This window comes from Musca vetustissima, unplaced genomic scaffold (assembly GCF_032173495.1).
Source record: "Musca vetustissima isolate MV318-11 ecotype Yass unplaced genomic scaffold, APGP_CSIRO_Mvet_v1 utg6601, whole genome shotgun sequence".
In the NCBI taxonomy this organism is placed as follows: Eukaryota; Metazoa; Arthropoda; class Insecta; order Diptera; family Muscidae; genus Musca; species Musca vetustissima.
The window spans coordinates 108584-130477 of NW_026878470.1; the positions used below are offsets into that span (position 1 = coordinate 108584).

The window sequence follows — 21894 nt, forward strand, 5'->3', positions numbered from 1 at the left end:
TCTTTTGAATTTAAACCATTATCCCATTATTTTGTTGTAAATTTAATTTTATTGTTGTAATGCATTTGTTTTGGTAGATTATTAAAAATAAAGAAAAAAACAATATATTTAATAAATATATATAAAAATTTTTGAAACAAACAAAATGGTATATTTAATTTTTAACACTTAAACCTAAATATTCATATTGATTTAAGATGATCACAGGTAAACGTTCAGTCAATACGGAACGTGGTAGATGTGACAAACGTACAAATATTTCCAAAAAATGTAAAGTTGTTATTGCCTCCGGACACAATTCATGTTTGGCACTAAAAAACGAATACGAACGCCCATTAATGTCAGTAAAGTTCCCAGCAACTGTTTTTGTGACTTACCTCAAATTTGTTTCCACCAATACTGCAACAAATTGACATAGATATGTAATAAACATGATTTTCACATCCTTATGGAATTGTTGTAAAATTGTTAGCAAACCAATTAGCAGTGGCACCCCATCCATTGCATCTTTTTGGATTTTTGGTACAAGTCCTTGGATTTGCATTGAAAATTGCAAACGATTTGTAACATTGTGTATGACAAATAAAAAGAAAAACAATGCAATATTATGGGAGTTTTTGCATAATACAAATACTTCCTCCAGTGGTTCATAGGATCCGGTGTACATTAGATAATCTTTTAGTTCGACTAAAAGTGTGTTGTCTTTGAATTTTTGTTGCATTTCTTTATTTTCCAATTCGTTTAGCAGGGACCTAGAAATATTCAGAATTTAATATAATGAAAAACGAGGTATTTTTAATATTCTTTTCATCTGTACTCACCTATTAAATGTCTCCAAGGCCGACTCCAAATTCTTTGCATTCACTTTACTTTTACTTTTCAATTCGAATGCCAATTGTTTGCGCAATATTTGTTTGTGGCCCAAATCCAATATCCAATCAATCATTGTGGGCCATACTTTTAGCCATCTCTGATGGTAGGCAGCATAATATTTTAGGGGATTTGTTGTGTATGCTGTGGGAAATTGTTTCGATTCCAATTCATGGGTCAGCTGGGCCAATGTCGACGACCACATTTGATCATTTTCAATGTTATGCTGTAATTTGTCGATATTCTTTTTAAGATCGGCAACAAACATATAGGTATACAAACGATCGAGACCCACCAAACCTGCCGGCCCAATGGCTTCACGCATTTTACAAAAGAACCGCGAATCCAAGACTTCTTTATGCGGGGATTTCTTATCATACCATGTGGCTTTCAATTCAATGTAGACGGTATTACGTGGATCGGTTGCCAGAAGAATTTCATTGGCCAGACGCCCTATGAAGTTATTCGATTTTGTTGTATCACCCTGTAATGGTGGAAATGTTGGTATTGGTATTGTACTGGACTGATATTTCGATTGCCAGTCTTGAACTTTATTGCGCAGAAAGGCATTACATTCTCTTTCGACATTATAGTTGATGACGCGTGTCAATTCCTGTTGTAATATTTTCAAGCCATGCACATTTAAATAGTCTTGTATATATTCAAATGATCTGCGATAACCATCCATGGTTTTGGCCAATTGCTCCAATTTCGTTTCCAATTCCATTGTGGGAGAAGAATTCTTTTGTTTGCCACCACCACCACTTGGTGTAAATATTAGGCCCACATTTAAGGCATTTGCCAAATGTTTTACCAATTCTTTGCGTATGCCATCTTCGAGTAGCTGTTTGGGGTCCAATTCAATAACACCAACTAATGTCTTCTTCATCATGAGTATACCTTCGGTGAATACCGATATGGAATGTGTCAGTTTTGCCACAGTGTAACGATCCTCAAATTGGGCATATTCCTTTAATTTGTCCTTTTCCAAACGCGTGGGCAGTTCCTTAAGGACATCCGTTTGCAGTTGTATGATGCGTGCCATTAAATTAAACATTGTTTCGGGTATAATTTGCAATACTTTTCGCATATAATTGGCCAACTCGGTGCTATAGTAATTCGAAACTGATACCAAATCTTCAGATTTTGCTTGATTAATACGCATCAAAGGTATTTCCAAAGCACTGGCCAATTTTAAAAATGTTGCCCTAAGGCGTATTACCGACTTGGGTTGTTTCTTAATGGCATCTTGCATGATGGCCGTGAAATCACGATCTATTAAATGCCAGGCATAGCTGAGATCGCTAATCAGTTGTATGTTGATGAGTATGTCTTCCTTAACATTTATTATCTTAAATAAAAATATTTCATTAAAAACACAGACAATTTGATAGGTGTTTGTGTGTGTACTTACCTGAATCATTCTTGTTAAATATTCCCTGGTTTCCATTAGATACTGCTTAACCTGCATGCTCGATTGCAGATTGTGAAATTCTTGCACCTCCTCCAATGCCTGAATCAATTGGATTAGTGTGCGTCCCGATATATTAACATTAGCCGATTCTAGATTTTCAATTTCCTTGGCAATATCATCAAACCACAATTTCAACTGTGGATTACTTTCGATTTTCGAAAGCGGACGTGACCCAGAAAATGCTTCTGCCAGTTCCTTTACACGATCCAAAGCTTCCTTTTTAAAATCATCCCATCGACTGGACTTTTCTTGCATTAGACAACGTAATATCTCCTTAACTTCCAATTCCAATTGAGAACAATTAAGCAACAGCCTAAATAAATCCATTTCATTATAACCCAATTCGGAGCGTACCAATTTTATGATTTGTTCCATTCTTTGTGTAACTGTGCCCCTGGAAATTTCATAAATTGTCTTGGAGGCATGTGTAAAATACCACCGAAGCAACACATTACACTGCCGTATAAGATTTATGATCTTCGAGATATTTTGCAAAACAAAAAAGTCCGTCAGTATGCCATCACGTAGGATTTCCTGCGATTGCTTTAAGACCTTTTCCATTTTCTCTTTGCGCAGTAAACAAAAACCCTTTATGGCTGTTGTCTCAACAATGGACAGAGCAGCCTTGGCTGCTTTAAATTGATCCCAAGCATCCACTAAATTAACAGTTATACCCATATAAATGGATACCACCCAATTGTCCGAGAAGAACTTATCGACAATTTCACGCATTTGTGCCACTTGCGAATGGAGTATTTTTGGTGAAAAATATAAACAAACATACAGCATGGCGGCTTGTGTTGACAGTGCGGTTGAACGATGATCAGGATGTGGAAAGATGCTCAATTGATTATAAATGTCATCACAACGCAATCGTCCAATTACCATATCAATAAAATTCTCATCAAATTTAAAGCGAGCAAAATAGGATTCCGGATAATTTGCAATAACATCTTTGGTGGATTTATTACTGTTGGGATTTTGGGATTTCGGTGAAATGTAACCGGTCGAACGTAGTAACATACATACATCATCAATATTACTATCACTGTGTGATTTTGAGCCACTATAACGATAATAGGATATTAGAAGACGTTCTCTCACCACACCCGGAATATGGAAATCGACAATAAGGAGGATGACACCAAAAATATACAGAGCCTCACACTATTTGGGTAAAAAATAAATCCTCAATGTTATATATATGAAAAATAACCAACTACTCACCATCAATTGCTTGCCCTCTTCATCCTGCAATACCGTTTCCAATGTTTGTTGAATATAATAACAACGATTCAATTCATCGATAAATTGTTGCAAATCTTTGGCATATTGATGTGTACTTTCGAAGGCCAAATAGAAACGTGTTAAAATTTCCAAATAATTTTCACGTATTTCTTCATCTAAATCTTGCAGAACGGGATCCTGTTCGATTTTCAAGTCTTGAGCTTCGGCAATTTTCAAATAACTAAAATCCATAATAACTTCAGCATATTTTTGTTGATCGGCTTTAGATTCTAGTCTGTTGGTTTTTAAAGAGTTTTTTAATGAAGAGATAAGAAAACAGATGTAGTTATTATACTTTAGAGTCTTCATAATGTAAAATCCTGTCTCTACCAAAAATATAGAAATTTAAGAAGAACCCTAAAAAGTTAATATAGATAATTTTTGGTAGGAAAGCAGAGACAATATTTTTTCCCAATGAGAATTTGGAGTTGCATACATCCGAAAGTATGGAAAAAACACTTAAACCTAAATTTCGTGACAATTATGAAAAAAATCGCGATCGGGCCCTACGCACTAATTCTTAATAACTATATGGTTTAAAAATCAAATAACAAAAGCATTCAACTCACCTAAAAATGTCTGGAATGTAATCTTTTAATCGAAGCACTTCGGCAATTATGGAATTGCCCATGGAAACAATCGCCAGTAAATTTTGTCCACATGCATTGTTTTCGGCCAAGAATTCTGTCATTTTGGGCGGATTGCAGGGATACGGAAAACTAAATTAATACGTTAATCTATTTTTTTTTTTTTCTTTCTTTTGAAGATCAACTATGTTTTTAAGGCAAATATAAACAAAAAAATTAAAAATTATTTTGTTGTTGTCTGGGCACTGCGGTATTTAAACTGATAATCAGCTGTTGGAGTGGAGATTACAGCTGTTGGATTTGGTGGTTTCTTGAATTATGAAGTACAGCGAGTGGCAAAATGATGCACTATAGGTAATTTGACCTGCTATTGAGAAAATAATTTAAGTACGAGAAAAGGGGGATTGGCATGTTAAGTTGGCTTTTTTTATTGTATACCATGTATAATAATAGAAGGTAACAGCAAGTGTTGTTGTACAACAAACGATGCAACAACTACATGGAAATTTTATTGTTGTAAGTTATACTAGTGTCAACGTCATTTGACAGAAAAATGTAATGCCATCAGTGTGACCAGATCAAAAAAAAAGTTGCAGCTAAATCCTCATTGGAAAAATGCTAAATAATGCTAAAAAAATATAAAAAAATGCCAAAAAATAATGCTAAATTTAGAAACTTTTTTTGGTAAGAAGATCACTTTATAGCATTTATTTAACTGTGGAAATATATTTCTTTAGAATAAAACTATGTAATATAGAAATTGAACCATTTATTGTTGAGCCATGGGAAATAACAATAAAAAGCCAGTAAGGAAAGTAGTAAAGTCGGGACCGACTATATGATACCCTTCACCACTTTGAGTATATTCAACAGATGACGTCGCATTTTTAAAGGACTAGTAAAATGAAATTAGATCCATAAACATGTCATTCTGCAATCGATACAACATTTTTCATTTGGTCAGATATAGAAGCTATATCTAAATCTGAACCGATTTCAGGAAACTTAACACACATCATTCTAGACCTAATTCATATCTAAATCTGAACCTATTTTCAGGAAACTTAACACACATCATTCTAGGCCTAATTCATTACGCTGTGCCAAATTTCGTGTAAATTGAAAGTTATATGGCACTTTGGTGCACCATTTAAATTTAATAGGACGAAAATATATATGAGAGCTATATCTAAATCTGAACCGATTTACAGGAAATTTAACACACATCATTCTAGGCCTAATTCATTACGCTGTGCCAAATTTCGTGCAAGTCGAAAGATATATAGGAACTTTGGTGCACTGATTTTCCAATTTCAAAAGGGTTCGTCCTTGGGCCAAATAAGTGACTTGTGCCAAATTTCATCCAAATCGGATCAAAAATTCGACCTGCACTTTGTCCGCAAAAATACATGAACGGACGTACAAACGGAGATGCGTAAATTTAATTTAATAAATTTAGATATAGCTCCCATATATAGTTTCGTCCGATTTAAGGTAAATGGTGCACCAAAGTCCCTATATATCATTCGATTTGCATGAAATTTGGCATAAAATGCTGAATTAAGTCTAGAATGATGTGTGCTAAGTTTCGCGAAAATCGGCCCAGATTTAGATATAGCTCCCGTATATATTTTTGTCCGATTTAAGGTAAATGGGGCACCAAAGTCCCAATATAACTTTCGATTTGCACGAAATTTGGCATAAAGTACTGAATTAGGTCTAAAATGATGTGTGTTAAGTTTCATGAAAATCGGTTCAGATTTAGATATAGCTGAAATATATATTTTCGTCCGATTTAATGTAAATTGTGCACTAAAGACCCAAAGATTGGCCGACCCGCACACAATTTTGTACAATGTACTGAAGTTACTATAACTTTGTGTGTGTGAAGTTTTCTTGAAATTGGTTCAGATTTACATATAGCTCCTATATCTACTTTCGTCCGATTTTAAGTTAATGGTGTACTAAAGACCCATAGCTATGCCGATTGGCAAAACGTACTGAAATTAGTATAAATTCATGTTGATTGTAAGCCAAATAATCAATGGGTGCTTGATTCATATTGCATTTTAAACAGTGAAGCATACCAAATAGCGTGCGTAAAGTTTGTTTAAAATCTATTTAAAAAGTATGAAATAGATTGCAGAATGGCATTTGTGAGGATTGATGTTAGTCGGTATACTTATAGATAAAGATTGCAATTTTAAGTACGTTCAATTTCATGTCAATGTTCCTTCGAAAAGACGACATATGTAAAGATACATATGTATAATATCCCCAAAGTGGTGAAGGGTATCATATAGTCGGCCCAGTCCGGCTTTACTACTTTCCTTACTGTTTTTTTTTTATATATACAGATGAATATCACAAGAATATACGTTAACACACTTTTTGCTTTTACATGCTTCTTCACATTTGTATTCTTTAATTTTGTTTTGACTACCAAACTCAATGAATGCAAGCAAACAGCTGATTGATATTTTAAATAATTGCCATCGTTAAAGAGTTGTCATGAAGAAAAACGCTGATGTTCTATTGAACAGCTGATCATAATTGGTAAATGGTTACCATTTTTAAAGGATTGTCATTGTTACATCATAATTGTATAACCATATCAAATTATGTAGTAAGAAAAATACCAAAATATTTAAAAATGTTGTGTGTAGAATAATGCTAAAAAATGCTAAATAAGTAATTGCAAAATGCTAAAAAAATGCTAAATGAAAATTTTGCGGCTAAATACAAAAATAAAATGCTAAATCTAGCTGCAAAAATGCTAAAATGGCCACACTGAATGCCATATACAGACGAGCGTTGTTCGCTCTCTCATTCGTTGTTCGACCCTTAATTATGAAGTAATTACTTAGTTCCGCATACAAAATTGTCTGAGCGAACACCGACTTTTGTACGTTGTTCAATTCGAATCATTCTCTGAATAACCAAGATATATGTCCCATCCCTAACAATTGAGAGCATTTATCGAAAATAAATTAATTTTGACAGCTTGAAAATATTTATAAAATTTTCAAACTTTTTCAGTAAAATTGAAAATGATGAATGAAAAGTAAAAAATTGTCTAGTTTTTATATATGCAGCAGGATGTAAATTTTGTTATCTACATAATGCAATATGAATTTCTTTCCCCTTGGTTCTAATTAGCGTACAAAACAAGAAACAAATGTGGGGAAACTCAAACAAAAAATTCTCCAAATTTTTATATGTGCCATTTGAATTTAGAAAATATAAAAATGTATGAAAACAACAAAATTTTCAGAAAAAATGGAAAACATGAATTAAAAGTATGGTCTGTTACCGTACTGCAAGAATCTACTACTTTTTACGATAACACATTTTTCCTTTATGATATCGAACATAATAGTAAAAACTAGTAGATTCTTGCAGTATGGGAACAGACCAGTAAATAGATATGGTTTCATACTATATTCAGGAGAAAGAGACTTAATTTTTCTATTTAGATCCATATATAATTCAAGCAAATATGTTACAATTTTAGTGTAGAACAAGAAACAAAAAGTTTGAAATAAAAAACTCTGAAGACATGAATTAAGAATAGCGTTGTATGAACGGGTTAATCCATGTACGTAATTATGAGAGCTAACTACGTTGTTCGAATGCCCGTCAGAACATGGCATAAACATACAAACTAATTATCAACAAATTGTATTTATTTTGAAAATGAAATATTTTCGAATCCTCAAAATAAAATTGAAAAACATGAATGAAAATCTATAAAATGTATATTTCTATCGCTTCCACATATTTCCTATAATTGAGCCGTTGCCACTTATATGTGTAACACATATGAAAATGCTGGGAATTGCGAGTTATTCCATGAAAAAAGATTTGCTTCCTCAGACTTTCCCAAATGCAGATTGAGTATATTGAATACGGGAGGACATTTAATAAAGAACAATTTCGAATTGTATGCGTCCCCAATTTTCCTTTTGGATGATTTTTAAAAACATAATTTGTCAAATTCATATTGACACTAGTATTGCGTTGGAATCAAATCAGCTGGGTTTTGCTGTTACCTTTTATAATTGTACCATGGACTTATCCGTAAAAAGCACAATTTTTTCAAAAGTTATAGTCCTTATTATGGGACTTAAAAAAAAGAATCCCTATATCCAATCCTTTTTAATGACGATAATATCGGGTTTTATGACAAAATTCCGACTTTTAAATCCAATTCGGTGTAGTTTTGCACTATTTGAGATGTGAGACGAATTTCAAAGTCAGTCGAACGTCACACCCAACATTTTAGTTTAAATTGTGGTCGGAATTTGTTCATCATCGACCATGATGTTCAGCTAGTCTATGCTGCCATGTAAGATTTCCCACATTGCGCATTTGCTGCAATAGATCGATTTTGCAGAAAATGAGTTTTAACACGTTGTAATTCATAAAACAGTTGCGTCATTATAGCCGTCAATTCATACATATTCCTTTTGTGACATGAATATTTTTCAGCATTTAAATGTGCATTTACCAGCGTACAAGTAGAAGCCTAGTGTCATGTTTTCGAATTTCACTTGTTTCTACTATCCGTCAACGTGTTAAGTTTTCAAGGAACAGATGAATTTATACAGCTTCCCAATCAAAGTGTCGAAGAGATATTCATCTGAATTTTTTACACAACATGAAATCTGAACAATTTTGCATATTTAACTCAAAAATAACGAATTTTGATTTATGCCGGCCTTGCAGCAAATGAACGATATGTCATCCATAGTGGAAACCGACGCCGTCCTGTATTTGCGGAATTTCAGAAAAAGGTTCAACACTTCCTATTTTTCATTCTACGGGTATTCTCTTTCAAACAAGGCCGGAGATTGGTCCTCTTTGTATCCTGCAACGTTTTTATGGAACATCAATCTTCTGCATATATTTGTGGCTATGGTGTGGGCTATCAACCCTTATTGCCCACCACTATTATTTATTTACACTTGCTTCTTCTTCTTGTTCAATACAATGACTGTTTTGTTTACTTGCAGTTATCACACCCCTTGATCCGGGCCGATCTAACTTCCATCATAATCTGAAGAACTCTGATAACATATTAAGATTAAAATGGACTTTGTTTTATAAACTTCTCATTGGAAATACAAGTTAATTTCTCGCTGGCGACTATTAACAGCATATTTAGTAAACCTTAAACATTGTATCAGCTGTTGCACGGGGCTAGCTAATTTTTCACAAACATGTACAACGATTACCAGCAACTTTTAGTTAAAAAAGAAGAAAAAATTCTTGTAATAAAATTTAATAATCCCAAAAAGAAAAATTGTGTCAATCAACAAGCCTATAAGGAAATTGGCCGTGTGCTACGCGAGGTGGCCAAAGATGATTCCGTAACTGTTGTGGTGTTTACCGGTGTCGGTGATTTCTATACAGCTGGGAATGATTTGTCGGCAGCTGGGAACATTAGTGACATGGATGCCTACATAAAGGAGGCAAATGTAAACTTCAAAAATATGGTACACTCCTTCATTGACTGTCCCAAGATCATCGTTTCATTGGTAAATGGTCCATGTATTGGCATTGGTACAACATTGGCTGGTCTGTCGGATTTGTTGTGGTGTTCGGAAACGGTGAGTAGGAAAAATAAATGTGTGTAAATTGCCACTTCATTATTGTCACTTTTACAGGCCTACTTTACATGTCCATTCGTAAAATTGGGTATTGTGCCGGAAGCTGGTTCTTCATACCTCTTCCCATTCCTTGTTGGACGTTCGAAGGCCACAGAAATGATTTTGTTTGGTGAAAAACTGACGGCCGAAGAAGCCTATCAATATAAATTTGCATCGCGTATTTATAAACCATCTGAAGTTGATACTGTAATCTGGCCAAAATTACGTGAATATTCAGAATTGCCACCCGAATCTTTGCAAATCTCTAAACGTTTGATGCGCACGCAAGAAAAGGAAAATCTAATCAAAGCCATTGATACTGAATGTGATGAGTTATACAAACGTTTTTATAGCGAAGAATTTATGAATGCTATTATACAATTTTCTATGCGTAAATCAAAATTGTAAAGAGTTCTATTGCATTTTTATTGACGACAAGCAATTGCTGAACTTTTGTATTTATTTAATAAAAATTATATGTATTTTATTACATGTTTATACATTTTACATAAATAAAAAGTAAAGGTGCAGAATATTCATTTAATATATAACTTGGGAACAAATGCACTTTAAGGTAATTTTGAAGTTTTAAACATAGGTAACACTTCTTATGCTGATTACCACAACAAACATTTTTTTCTTACTCCCGGAATTATAGGACATCAAAATTTAAATTGATACCGGGATTTAAGACTTTATTATATGGACAGACGGAAAATTGAGTTATGCGAGCAGGATTTTCTTTTAAGATTTTATCCTATGAACGGGGGAAAATTGGGCTATACGAGCAGGATTTTCTTTATATTTAGTATCAGTATCAAAATGACTATTTGAAGTAAAAATTTTATGTTGTTGTAATCAGCATAAGATGAGCTACCTATGGTTAAAATTTCAAAATGATCTGAGAGGTGTCCGTAAAGTGCATTTAAGCCTAATGCTCGCCTATATATCGCAAAATAAGGATCAACACATAAAATATGTATATCAAAAACAAAATAAATTGATGTAATCAACATTATATCTGTACCAGAAGCAGGAAATTATTCAAATTGTTCCATTTTCTTCAGGTCGTCAGATCCAAATGTACCTGCAACCAACCAATACTATCATGGTATAATTTTGAGCAGGTTCTGGTCTTTTCCCGTACTGCGAGAATATATTTGTACTATTATTCCCAAATCATTGGTATGTTCCCGTACTGCAAGAATCTATTTTTTTTACTCCAATAACACTTTTTTCCTTTATGATATCGAAGAAAATAGTAAAATCGAGTAGATTCTTGCAGTACGGGAACAGACCACATATGATAGGTTTCGACAATTTTTATGAACTTATCCTATGCACAAGTCTCTTAATTCTTCAACAATAATAATTAACTATTAATAAAATAAAATTAAGTATTATATTTAAAAGAAAAAATATCTTGCGTTAATTGTTATAAAGGTATTTATGGATTTTTTCTAATAATAATTTATATATGTTATGTGAATCGCCATATTTTTGGTTTGGTTCATTAATGGTTTGCTACAATTGTAATCAAAAACATCTGACATATTATCTTATCCAATAGCTTTTGCTTGGGGTCTGATAATCTTCTGGTGAATTTTATTCATCTTATCGATAATAAACGCATTGATATGTATATAAGGCTGGGAACAATTTGAAATTTTAATTTTTCTTAAAAAAAATTATATTAACTACTACTATTCAATTTAAGGAGTGAAATTACCGTAAAAGAAAACCCGTTAGAATTTAAATATGGCGTGGATTCTTGTGGTCAATCGTCTTGCTATCATAGGGTGATCTATGGCCAGATTTGAAACCATATTTTTACTTGATATGTTACATATTTATTTCAGTATAAAGAAATTGGTCTATTCCCATACTGCAAGAATCTACTAGATTTTACTATTTTCTTCGATATCACAAAGGAAAATTCGTTATCGTAGTGAAAAGTAGTTGATTCTTCCAGTACGGGAACAGACCAAATTTAAATTTTAGCACTCTTACATTGGGTTCATTTTTGGGCATAATTACATTAAAATATTGAAAAAATCTAAAAGAATTTGTCGGAACTATGAATCCAATTAACCGAAGCAAATCAGGATAGTCTATATATCCACAAACCAATTTAAAAAGGATCGAAAGAAATTAAAAATTTTTAATTTTTCGTTGTGCGACGCACACATGTTTGACGTCTGTGGCCTAGTGTGTGGATATTTTCTCATTTGTTGAGAAATTTCGTGGAGTGCGGATCAGCGGACAAATGCAATACATTGGTATTTGGAAGATTTTTTTAATGTTTTTACACGTATTCTACTGTGTGGCAAATAAAATTTTTTTCCCGGAATAAAATAAAAGTATTTAATATATGAAATAAAAATATTTCGTCTTTTTTCCGTCATCACTATCGCGGTCCATCTTCACGCTTCAAAAATAAATATGAAATGAAGTTTAATGGATCCGTTTGACGTGTGTGGGCTAATTTTGTTTTTTTAATTTTTTGCTTCACACCATTACGAACGCACATGTTTGAGGTGTGTGGCCCACTTTTTAAACAGACAACTGTTCCCGTACTGCAAGAATCTACTACTTTTTAGGTAGTAGGTTTTTGTTAGCATGGCCCAATAATAAGGTCGTCAATTAAGGTCAGATGATTTCACCCGAGCTGTCAAAATCCCTTTAATTTTGACTTACCGGTATGACAACGTAAACAAATACATTGACAGTACCAAAACTGCCAATCTTCTTCTTCCGACATATGTTACCATATGTCAATTCCACCAAAATTGGGATGGAATTCAAAAATGCCAATAATATTCGCTTCTTACATGAGCTGTTTAATGGGCCTTGCTTGTTACCATAAGCATCAGCCATTTTTATTTTATTTTGCTCGCATTTGACAAATATTTGTTATCAACTTTTTGTACAAAAGATCAAAATATTTACAATTTGTTTATATTTGGCAAATAGCTACCTTGATGAATGTATTATGGTGAATTTAAAACTATCGAATACCGCATTTCGATATCAACATGAAACTCGACTTCAATTTTCCGGTTTTTGGCCACTGAATAGCGATTAATCGATTAGTCGAAAATCGACTTACGTATCCCTACTCGGTTCTCGATGTCGGTCGCAACGTGAAAATTGAATTATTTCCGCATAATTCTTATGAAAATTTTACAAAAGAAGAATACGAATTAACTGGAATTTACAAGAACACAATACGACCAATTATTGATGTGGAATCTGCATGTTCTAAACCAAGGGTTCAAGCAAATGTTAGGTTGTGTTTTTCCTTAACGAAAAAGGCCCGAAACGTAGCCAAAAGCTAGAAGAAAAATTGCAACAAACAAAACAAGCAAGAATTTTGAATATTTACACGAATTCCTTTGCATGGGACTGCGTGTAAAGTGCGTGTGTGTGTGTTTGGAATAGTAGAATAGCATCGTCCAGCCAGTAGTGGGTTATCGGTATTGACAGCGGTTCCAATTACTCCAAAAGGAATTGTCTTCCGATTCGTTTCTCATTTTTTTCTTTTTGTTGGGCTTGCATGTGTGTGTTTGTGTGCCGTTTAAATAAATCACATTAGCGCGGTGCGGTGCGGTGTATGGTGGCTTGAAGAAAAACAGAGGAAATATTTTTGCTGATACCACCGCTTGCTTGCTTGCTTACACACACGCTGACACAAAAGAAAGTTGACCAACCAACCGAAAAACAGCCGGGGCCAGTGGGACAACTATCCATCCATCTTTCGTCGAGTGCAGAAACAGAGATCGTGTATAGAAGGGTATCTGTAACACAGCCGCAAAGAAGAAGAAGAAGAAGACACAGCCTAAAAAAGGAACAACAACAGAAAATTAACCTATGACATGTTTTTAGATCGTATTCTGAAAACGGAAACAGCCAATAGGTAAGAAGAAGTAATTTATTTCACTTAGAGAAAAGTGATGATGACACGCAATTTTTTGCCATTCTTTCTTGTTTTTATTGAAGCGATTGTATTATGTTACCGCAATACTGCTAGCGGGTAGTCCCCCGTTTTAACCCACTTGCAAATACATTAGAGTATTCAACTAGTTGCTTCCGATTTTGTGTCTGATGATTGGGTTGTCCTTTTCGGCTAGAAAACATGTGTAAGAGAATACTTCAATAGACGTGTTCTAGCCGGTATTTGTGTTTATCCACATTAGTTGTTGTTATTGTCGTGGATGGTGATGTTCCTTGCCCCATTACGGGCAATTATTTTATTTTGCTGGTTTTGCACTAAATGTGTCATCGATTTTGAGAAATTCTTAACAACTGGTGGTGTTTTATTTATATACATACATGTATATATATATACATATTTAAACGCACATATGTGTGTACATATGTACACTTGTTTTTTTTTTTAATATTTTCGATATATTGTTCTCTAGTGTATTTGCTTAGTTTAATTTACCAAAACACCGGAATGCAGAACTAATTTATGTTCTATTTTCATTACAAATAATGGATCTGTTGCAGAACCTACAAGAATGTACAACTTCTTTAGTACGATAGCAATTTATGATTTCGGAAAAATTGTAAAAATTAGTAAATTCTTGAAGTACAGGAATTTGAAAAAATTGTAAATTTTATTTTTTTGTGTACCATTATGATACGGTTGATGTTCTCATTGTAGCTATATTTTTTTCAAAGAAGTTTATGCTTTCCGAGAAAATTGAATTATACTAAGGTGACCATACATCCTCTTTTTTTTTGAGGACAATAATCTGTTTTAACTGTCCTCTCCTCTGTCAAATTTATGTCCTCTATCTGTCATCTATTTATATAATCAGTCATCTTTGTCATCTACATTTTTAAAACCCTGATCAGTATTAATTTTTGTAAATTAAAACAAATTAATAAATTGTATGAAATTTCAGTGAAATAATTAGAAAATGTATTTTCGGTATTTTCAGGATTTTTAGACATATTTTCCAATCGAATTATGTGTTATTTAATATTTCGAGTTCTATTTGAGTAACAAATTTCCATCAAATATTATTAATTATTAAATTTTGGTATTTTTAGACTTCCTGGACACGCTTTGCAACCAAATTGGCTGTAATTTGATTTTTTGGGTTCTATGTTTCTAGGTCCACCAGTATAAAACCCGACTTTTCATTTTTTTAATTTTTTATAAACTTTGCTTCAAAGGGAAATGTACTTTACTATTCCTTGTGGCCTATGGATTGCAAAATGTCCTTGGAAAACATAGTCGACATAGGTCTACGTATTTGTTATGTTCCTTATATAAAGATCACAAGATTATTCGAAAAAGGACCAATAATTTGACACGGTCGTAATTAACGATTTTTTAACCCAATTCATATATTAATAAGTAAATCAAAATGTACTTTTAAAACACATACTATTTATATACTATTTTTCTTTTTCTCATCTATTTTCATTTTGAAAATCTGGTCGCCTTTATTATACCCTATTTTGGCATGTTCCCGTACTGCAACAATACACTAATTTTTACTAAGACAACGATATCCTGTTCCTCTCGTGCAAACTACTCTAATATAAATTAATTTTTGATTTCCATTGACTGGACACAACTTCAATCATTAGGCTCATTAGATGAGATGTTAAATATTTTTTATTTCATCATAGAAAATTGTATTTCTAAAGCTGTTCCTAAGACTAAAATTTCGAACCACCCGTGGAATTCAGTTACATTGTCAAAATTAGAAAAAAAGAACAAGTTATATAAAACATTCAAAGAGTCCAGCATTAGGTCAAAATACACCACCTTAAACAAACAGCAATATAAGAAAAATATTAATTAAATAAAGAGTGAATTAGTAACGAACCCGAAATCCTTTTTAGTTTTATTAGCACAAAGCGGCGATTTAAAACCCCTAAAATATGGTTCAGACTGTTCCGATGATGGTACTGGAATTTTAAATGCATTTGCATCAATTTTTAAAACAACATCTAATAATTTAATAAATTAAAAAGTTTGAAAAATATTACTACCCATGGTCCTGATGGAGTTCCTGCATTGTGCTGATAATCTTGCATTGCTACTTTACTTTATGTTTAATAAATCTGTAAGAACAGAGCATTTTCCTATTATGTGGAAGGAATAATTTATTATTCCATTATTTAAATCCGGTAGTGATAGAACAGATGTATCAAACTACAGGGGCATTGCAGAACTAAACGCAAGTCCAAAACTTTTTGAAAAGTGATGAGAGTTTCGTTGTCCTTCCAGGTCTCATCAATGTTGTCAAAATACCAACATGGATTCCGAAAGAATCGATCAACAATTACAAACCTTCTGGAACTGAGTACCATTGCAATGAAGAATTCGTAAATCGTAGTCAGACTGATTGTATTCATACCAATTTTAGTAAGGCATTCGACAAAGTGAACCATATGTTAATGTTACAGAAGCTGAGTCTCATGCGGTTTTCAAACAGTTGTTTTAAATAAATATGTGTAAAATCCGGTGTTCCTTGGTCCAATCTTGTTTACATTATTTATAAATGATTTATCCAGTGTTATAAATCAATCGCATGTGTTAATGTATGTGGAAGATGTAAAGATTTTCTATTCAGTTAATAATATCACAATCCAAGAAATACTACATGCTGACCTAACATATGTAATTTTTTAGGATAAAAAGGATCGAAGCTATTTATTATTTACATGATCAGAGAGTTGAATATGTTGATTCTATGACTGATTTGGATAATCGTTCATTTGGGTAATCGTTTGGATTTTACAGAACATATCTCTCCTGTAAGGCTTATAAAGCATTAGGATTTATTAAGCGGTCGTGCAAATAATTTGTTGGTCCCCTAATTACAAAGCAATTATATATATATCTTTTGTTCGCCGTATTTTAGAATATGGGTCACGTCTATGGGATCCGGCTTAGGCTAACACTACAACGCACCCCACCAACAACACAATAACACCAACACACTCATCTGTCCCCGGAATGTATTTGGACGCAGCCGTTACAGATTGCAATTTTCCTGAACCTGTAAACAGAGGAGTTCCTCATAAACATTACAGAATCAAATTCATTTTTAAAGAATTTTAAAGACAGAAAATCTCCAGGATTGGACGGTATTAACAAGAAATGTTTAAATCAATTTTTAAAAATTTAAAGACAAGTTTAAAACTGCTTTAATTTCTCTATTGATTCAAAATCTTCAAAAGGGTTACATCCAACGATGCATAAACCAAGTCTCCAGAAAATCCTGCTTTGTCTATTGTCATCATTAATCAATATATTATTAAGCATAAGATTTTGAATTTTATAAACTCAAACCATATAATTCCTTCCTAACAGTTCGGTTTCAGAAATTAATATAACACAACACAGCATCTGCTTAAAATTAAGAATATAGTCTCCAAAATTAAGGGAAAATCTACATTAAAAAAATCTAAATTAAAGCTGCTTTTGACACTGGCTTAACCCACTTCTTAATAAATTAAAATAAGCTTAATATTGCCATGCAACTCATTAAAATAATTCAAAAATTTTTATATGGCAATTTTATAAGGTGTATATTGGTACCATGGCATAATTACAGAAGGTAGTCTCATTTAAGAAATTAATAATGGCAACCCTTTTTAATTTGGAACTCATTTGTTAATTTCAAATTGTTTGAAAATAATTTCAAACAATTTGCAATTAACAAATGAGTTCTTTATATAACATTTTCACTGACATGCCATCACCACCGGGTTGCACCTCATCTATATTTGCTGATGACACCACTATATTATGTTCAGATTTTTATGCGACCGCCTCATATATATATTTGCTGATGACACCTTTATATTATGTTCAGATTTTTTTGCTTGCAAAATTGGAAGATGGCATCCAGGAACTTAATGCCTTTTTCACAAATTGAAAATTTTACTGAACCACGATAAAACTGAAGCTATATATTTTACAAAAGGCATAAATCGTGTTTACCATTACTATTTAACAACTGCGGACAGATAAACTCAGTAAAATCACCAGGCTTTTGTTTCAACTAATTAATAGGAAATCCGAACTAGGTTTTGGAAATAAGATACTAATTTTCAAATCAGTTTTCCAACCGGTGATGTACTATTGTGCTCCATTATGGGCCTTTTCAGCATATTGTTACATTAAAAAAATACAAGTTTTGCAAAATAAGATACTCAAAATGATTTACAATTTACCATGGTTATACTCAACTAGAAGGCTACATACCCTGACTGGTTTGATTTGGTACTGGATAGCTGTCCATTGAAGATATACTAAAATCACCGGCAAAAACTTCCTTCTGCTGTCTAATATCATTTGACAATAGTGAGCCAAATAAATACTAAGGAAGAAATCGCGTAAATAATCCAAAACAAAATTTTTATCATAGGTTGCTGATCTCTTATTTTGTAAACTGATCGATTTTTTCCTGGTTTTTAGACACAATGCCCACTGACTATGAGATTTTGTTCACGATCGAAGCGTTCGCAGGGTATTTTTATAAACAAAAGCTATGTTATATACCCATCTCCACGATTCAATTGGTCTTGTTTTTGAGTGTGTTTTAATTGTCTTGAAGTCTGTTTAAAAGTCGAAATAATCTATTTGATTTAAGTAAAGACTTCAAATTTTAAAAGTAACAAGAGATAAGAAAATTGTTCTTTTTTCTTTATAGGATATTAATTAAGTAATAAGTGAAAAACTAGTTCTATGGTGAATTTGCCTATCTGATTATACTCTTCATCACACTGAGGTACAGGCAAAAGTTAACGACATAGACACGTGTTTCCTTTTGAGAATATGCATAGAATCATTCTCTGTCGATTTATTCATATCAGTCTGTCTGTCTCTCCATGTTAAATTGTAAACAAAGTTCATGTCGCATTTATGATCCGAATTGGGAAAAATCGGTTAAGATTTAGATATAAATGGTGTAAATGGTGTGCCAAAGGCCATATATATCCTGCGATTTGCAAGAAATTTGCGTAGTGAACTAATAATTTAGTCCGATTGCATGTCGATGATCCTCTAAAGATAGTATGTCTTTTCTATCGACAAGACATTGTTCGTTTGAGCATCTCTTGTATGTACACAAAGTTGTGTAGGGTATCATATAGTCAGACATGTCCGAATTTTAAACTTTCCTTAATAGATTTTTATTATAATCTTCAATTAAAAAAATATATGTACATAAATTTCTGCTCCTAGACCAAAAGATCCATTTTCTTATATAGTGTTATATATACGAATCAAAGGCATTAGTGTTTATTAATAGAACATCACAATACAACCTATTTCAGCCTAAGTTGCCCAAAATCCAATCATTGTTATAATAAAAGCTATATGTATGCTATTGCAGAAGTCATCGCAATTCGGTCATGCAATTAAAACCCTAAATGGATAATTGATAGATATAGAATCGCCTTAATATTTATCTTTATTTCAATTCTAATTCTTTATTTCTCTTTTATTACAGAATTTGATGACAATTTCGTCACAATTTAACGAAATAATTTCTTAAAATTTTTTGAACGCATTATTGTGGAACAACAGCAAAGTTGGCATCAGTTGCGTTTTTAAATATTAATTATGGTGCAGTATACGCAACCGGTTGTTGGACAACAACAACAGCAATCATCGCCACCCCAACAACATCAGCAGCAGCAACAGACACAAAATACAACGACACAAACCCCCAACAACACCAATACTAATACTATGAACAACAACAATAATAATAATCCTGCACCAACTACTCCCACTGCAGGAGCAGCTCCACCACAAGCTGTAGCTGTAACAACAAATAATAACAATCAAACTCAAACTGTTGCTGTAGCTCCTCCAACGGCACAACCTGTTGCCAATGCCGGCAACAACAATAACAACTATGCTACTACTCAGAACACAATACCTGGTGTTGTAGGCATTGCTGGTGCTCCAGTTTATAACCCACAATTGCATGCCGCCAATATGTATGTACCAGCTGGGCATCATGGCATGTCAGGACATCATCATCCACACCATCCACCGGGTGCCATGTACTCAACCATGATACCAGCTCCGCTGTCGAGTAATGTTTTTGTAAATAACGTCACTGCCAATGTCAATTTACACGGTTGGCCACATACCGCTGTGCCCCACGGAGGTTGGGTACATCCTGCTGGGGCTCCTCATTATATCCACGGTGAAATTCCACCAGAACAGGTATATTTGTTGTCTTATATTATTCTTGATTTTCATTAACTAATTTTGATGGTCTGTTCTTATAGGGTGCTCCTGTTTTACAACCTATGGCGGTGCCAATGGCCTTACCTCCCACTGGACAAATTATAAATACGCATTCTGGAGGAGGTGGTGTTGGCGGCGGAGGTCGCGGTGGTTCACGTCGTGGACGAGGACGTGGTGGTGGCAGTGGCTCACGCCGCAATGATTACAACTCACAGCGTCATACTCCCCAACAGCAGCATCATCACCATCAACAACAACAGCAGCAGCAACACGAAGGAAGTCCTGCACCACCCGGGGCTGTTGTTCAAAGCACCAATCAACAACAGTCACAAGAGCAACAAACCATGGAGTCGCAACAGATTATGTCCAGCATACCATATGCTCATCCTCAGGGTACATATGCTGCCCATGCTCCACAATATCCTTACGGTTATCCGGCATATTTTGCCCCCCAACAACCAATGATTCATGCTGGTCAAAATCCCGGAGCTCAACAAGGTCCTGGTACTCCTCTATACTTCTCACAAATGCCAGTCTACAATAATCCACCCATTTATAATTATGGTTATTTTATACCGTCCGTTGTCAATCAAGCCGAATATCCATATATGCCAGCCGAAGAAGTTATGGCTGGTCAAGTGGCTGACGAACGACAAGCTGGAGGCGAAGCGTCCACCATGATTTGGCATCAACCTCACATGTATCCCGGTGATGAGTATGGCATGAATCCAAATGAAATGCACTCAATTGCTGCATCGGATGATATTAATCAAAATGCAGGGTCGGCTGCAGAGACTCCGACCAGTATGTTGAGTCCAAACTATACACCAATTTATGATCCACAAATGCATGAAATGCAACAACAAATGGGTGTTATGCAAATCTATGAAGATCCACAAATGGGTCAAATACAAGTAATGCATCCACAGGGAACAACATCAGCAGCTGGTGGTGGTGTTGGTGTACCACAAGTAAGTTCATAATTGTTTTGTTTTTTGTTGAGGATCGAGATGTTTTGTACTCCACCATGTTAAATTGCTTCCGTTAGTAGTACTTTCAAATATTCGTTTATAACCTCATTATAAATTTCTAGAGAATGTGCATTATTAACTGCACTGATCATTCTGAGTGTAACTTATTGGTCTATAGGGGGTTTTAGTCGTGTGACATGGTTTTTCAGCTTTAGTTTTATTTGATAACTAAAACGTCGAGAAGTCCGTATTTTTACACTCGGTCCATTGAGCTCATTCTGAGCATCTAGAGAGGAGAAGATAAAAAAGAGGGACTTATGAAAAAACTATAACCGATTTTTGACAACGGTAAGTATTTTTATGGGATCTATTCCGGATATAAGTAGTGTTAGAGTATCTACCAAACAGTCGATACAATTTGCTACAAAGCATAGGACATTTACATAGTAGATGTTAGATCGTTTCTAATTCTTCCTCACATTGATGTCCCAATTAAATGTGAGGGGTCTAATCCTGCAGTGACCTGTTACGATCACTACAGTGAGTTTGATCTCTTTGACATAAAATCTGAGGACAGATGGATTTGGAAGTTCTGCACCCAGGGTCCTCAGACCATCTGCTGTCGTCACTGTTGCAGTCCATCTTTCTACGTGTGTGAAATCTCGATTCTACGACATGATCCCCCAAACTGCAAAACTCCACTCAAGCGATATCCTCAGTTATTTCAGTTGCTTTTTATTTTACAATGTCCTGAAATCCATGTAAAGATTAACCACTCGTCGTAAGACATGTAAAGCAACTTTAAAGTCAGGAA

The 21894-nt window shown here is 33.9% G+C and overlaps 2 protein-coding genes across 2 annotated transcripts; one reads left to right on the plus strand and one right to left on the minus strand.

The window, feature by feature from the left end:
- Positions 1-144: 144 nt before the first annotated feature.
- LOC133323225 (WASH complex subunit homolog 5) lies at positions 145-4322 on the minus strand. Its single transcript, XM_061532183.1, has 6 exons — positions 4201-4322; positions 3572-3866; positions 2285-3511; positions 822-2221; positions 378-752; positions 145-311 (listed from the first exon to the last, which is right to left on the minus strand). The coding sequence occupies exons 1-6, from the start codon at positions 4320-4322 to the stop codon at positions 155-157; spliced, it is 3576 nt and encodes a 1191-aa protein (XP_061388167.1). The 3' UTR covers positions 145-154.
- A 5115-nt stretch (positions 4323-9437) lies between these two features.
- LOC133323228 (enoyl-CoA delta isomerase 2-like) lies at positions 9438-10277 on the plus strand. Its single transcript, XM_061532186.1, has 2 exons — positions 9438-9830; positions 9888-10277. The coding sequence occupies exons 1-2, from the start codon at positions 9441-9443 to the stop codon at positions 10275-10277; spliced, it is 780 nt and encodes a 259-aa protein (XP_061388170.1). The 5' UTR covers positions 9438-9440.
- The last annotated feature ends 11617 nt before the right edge of the window (positions 10278-21894 follow it).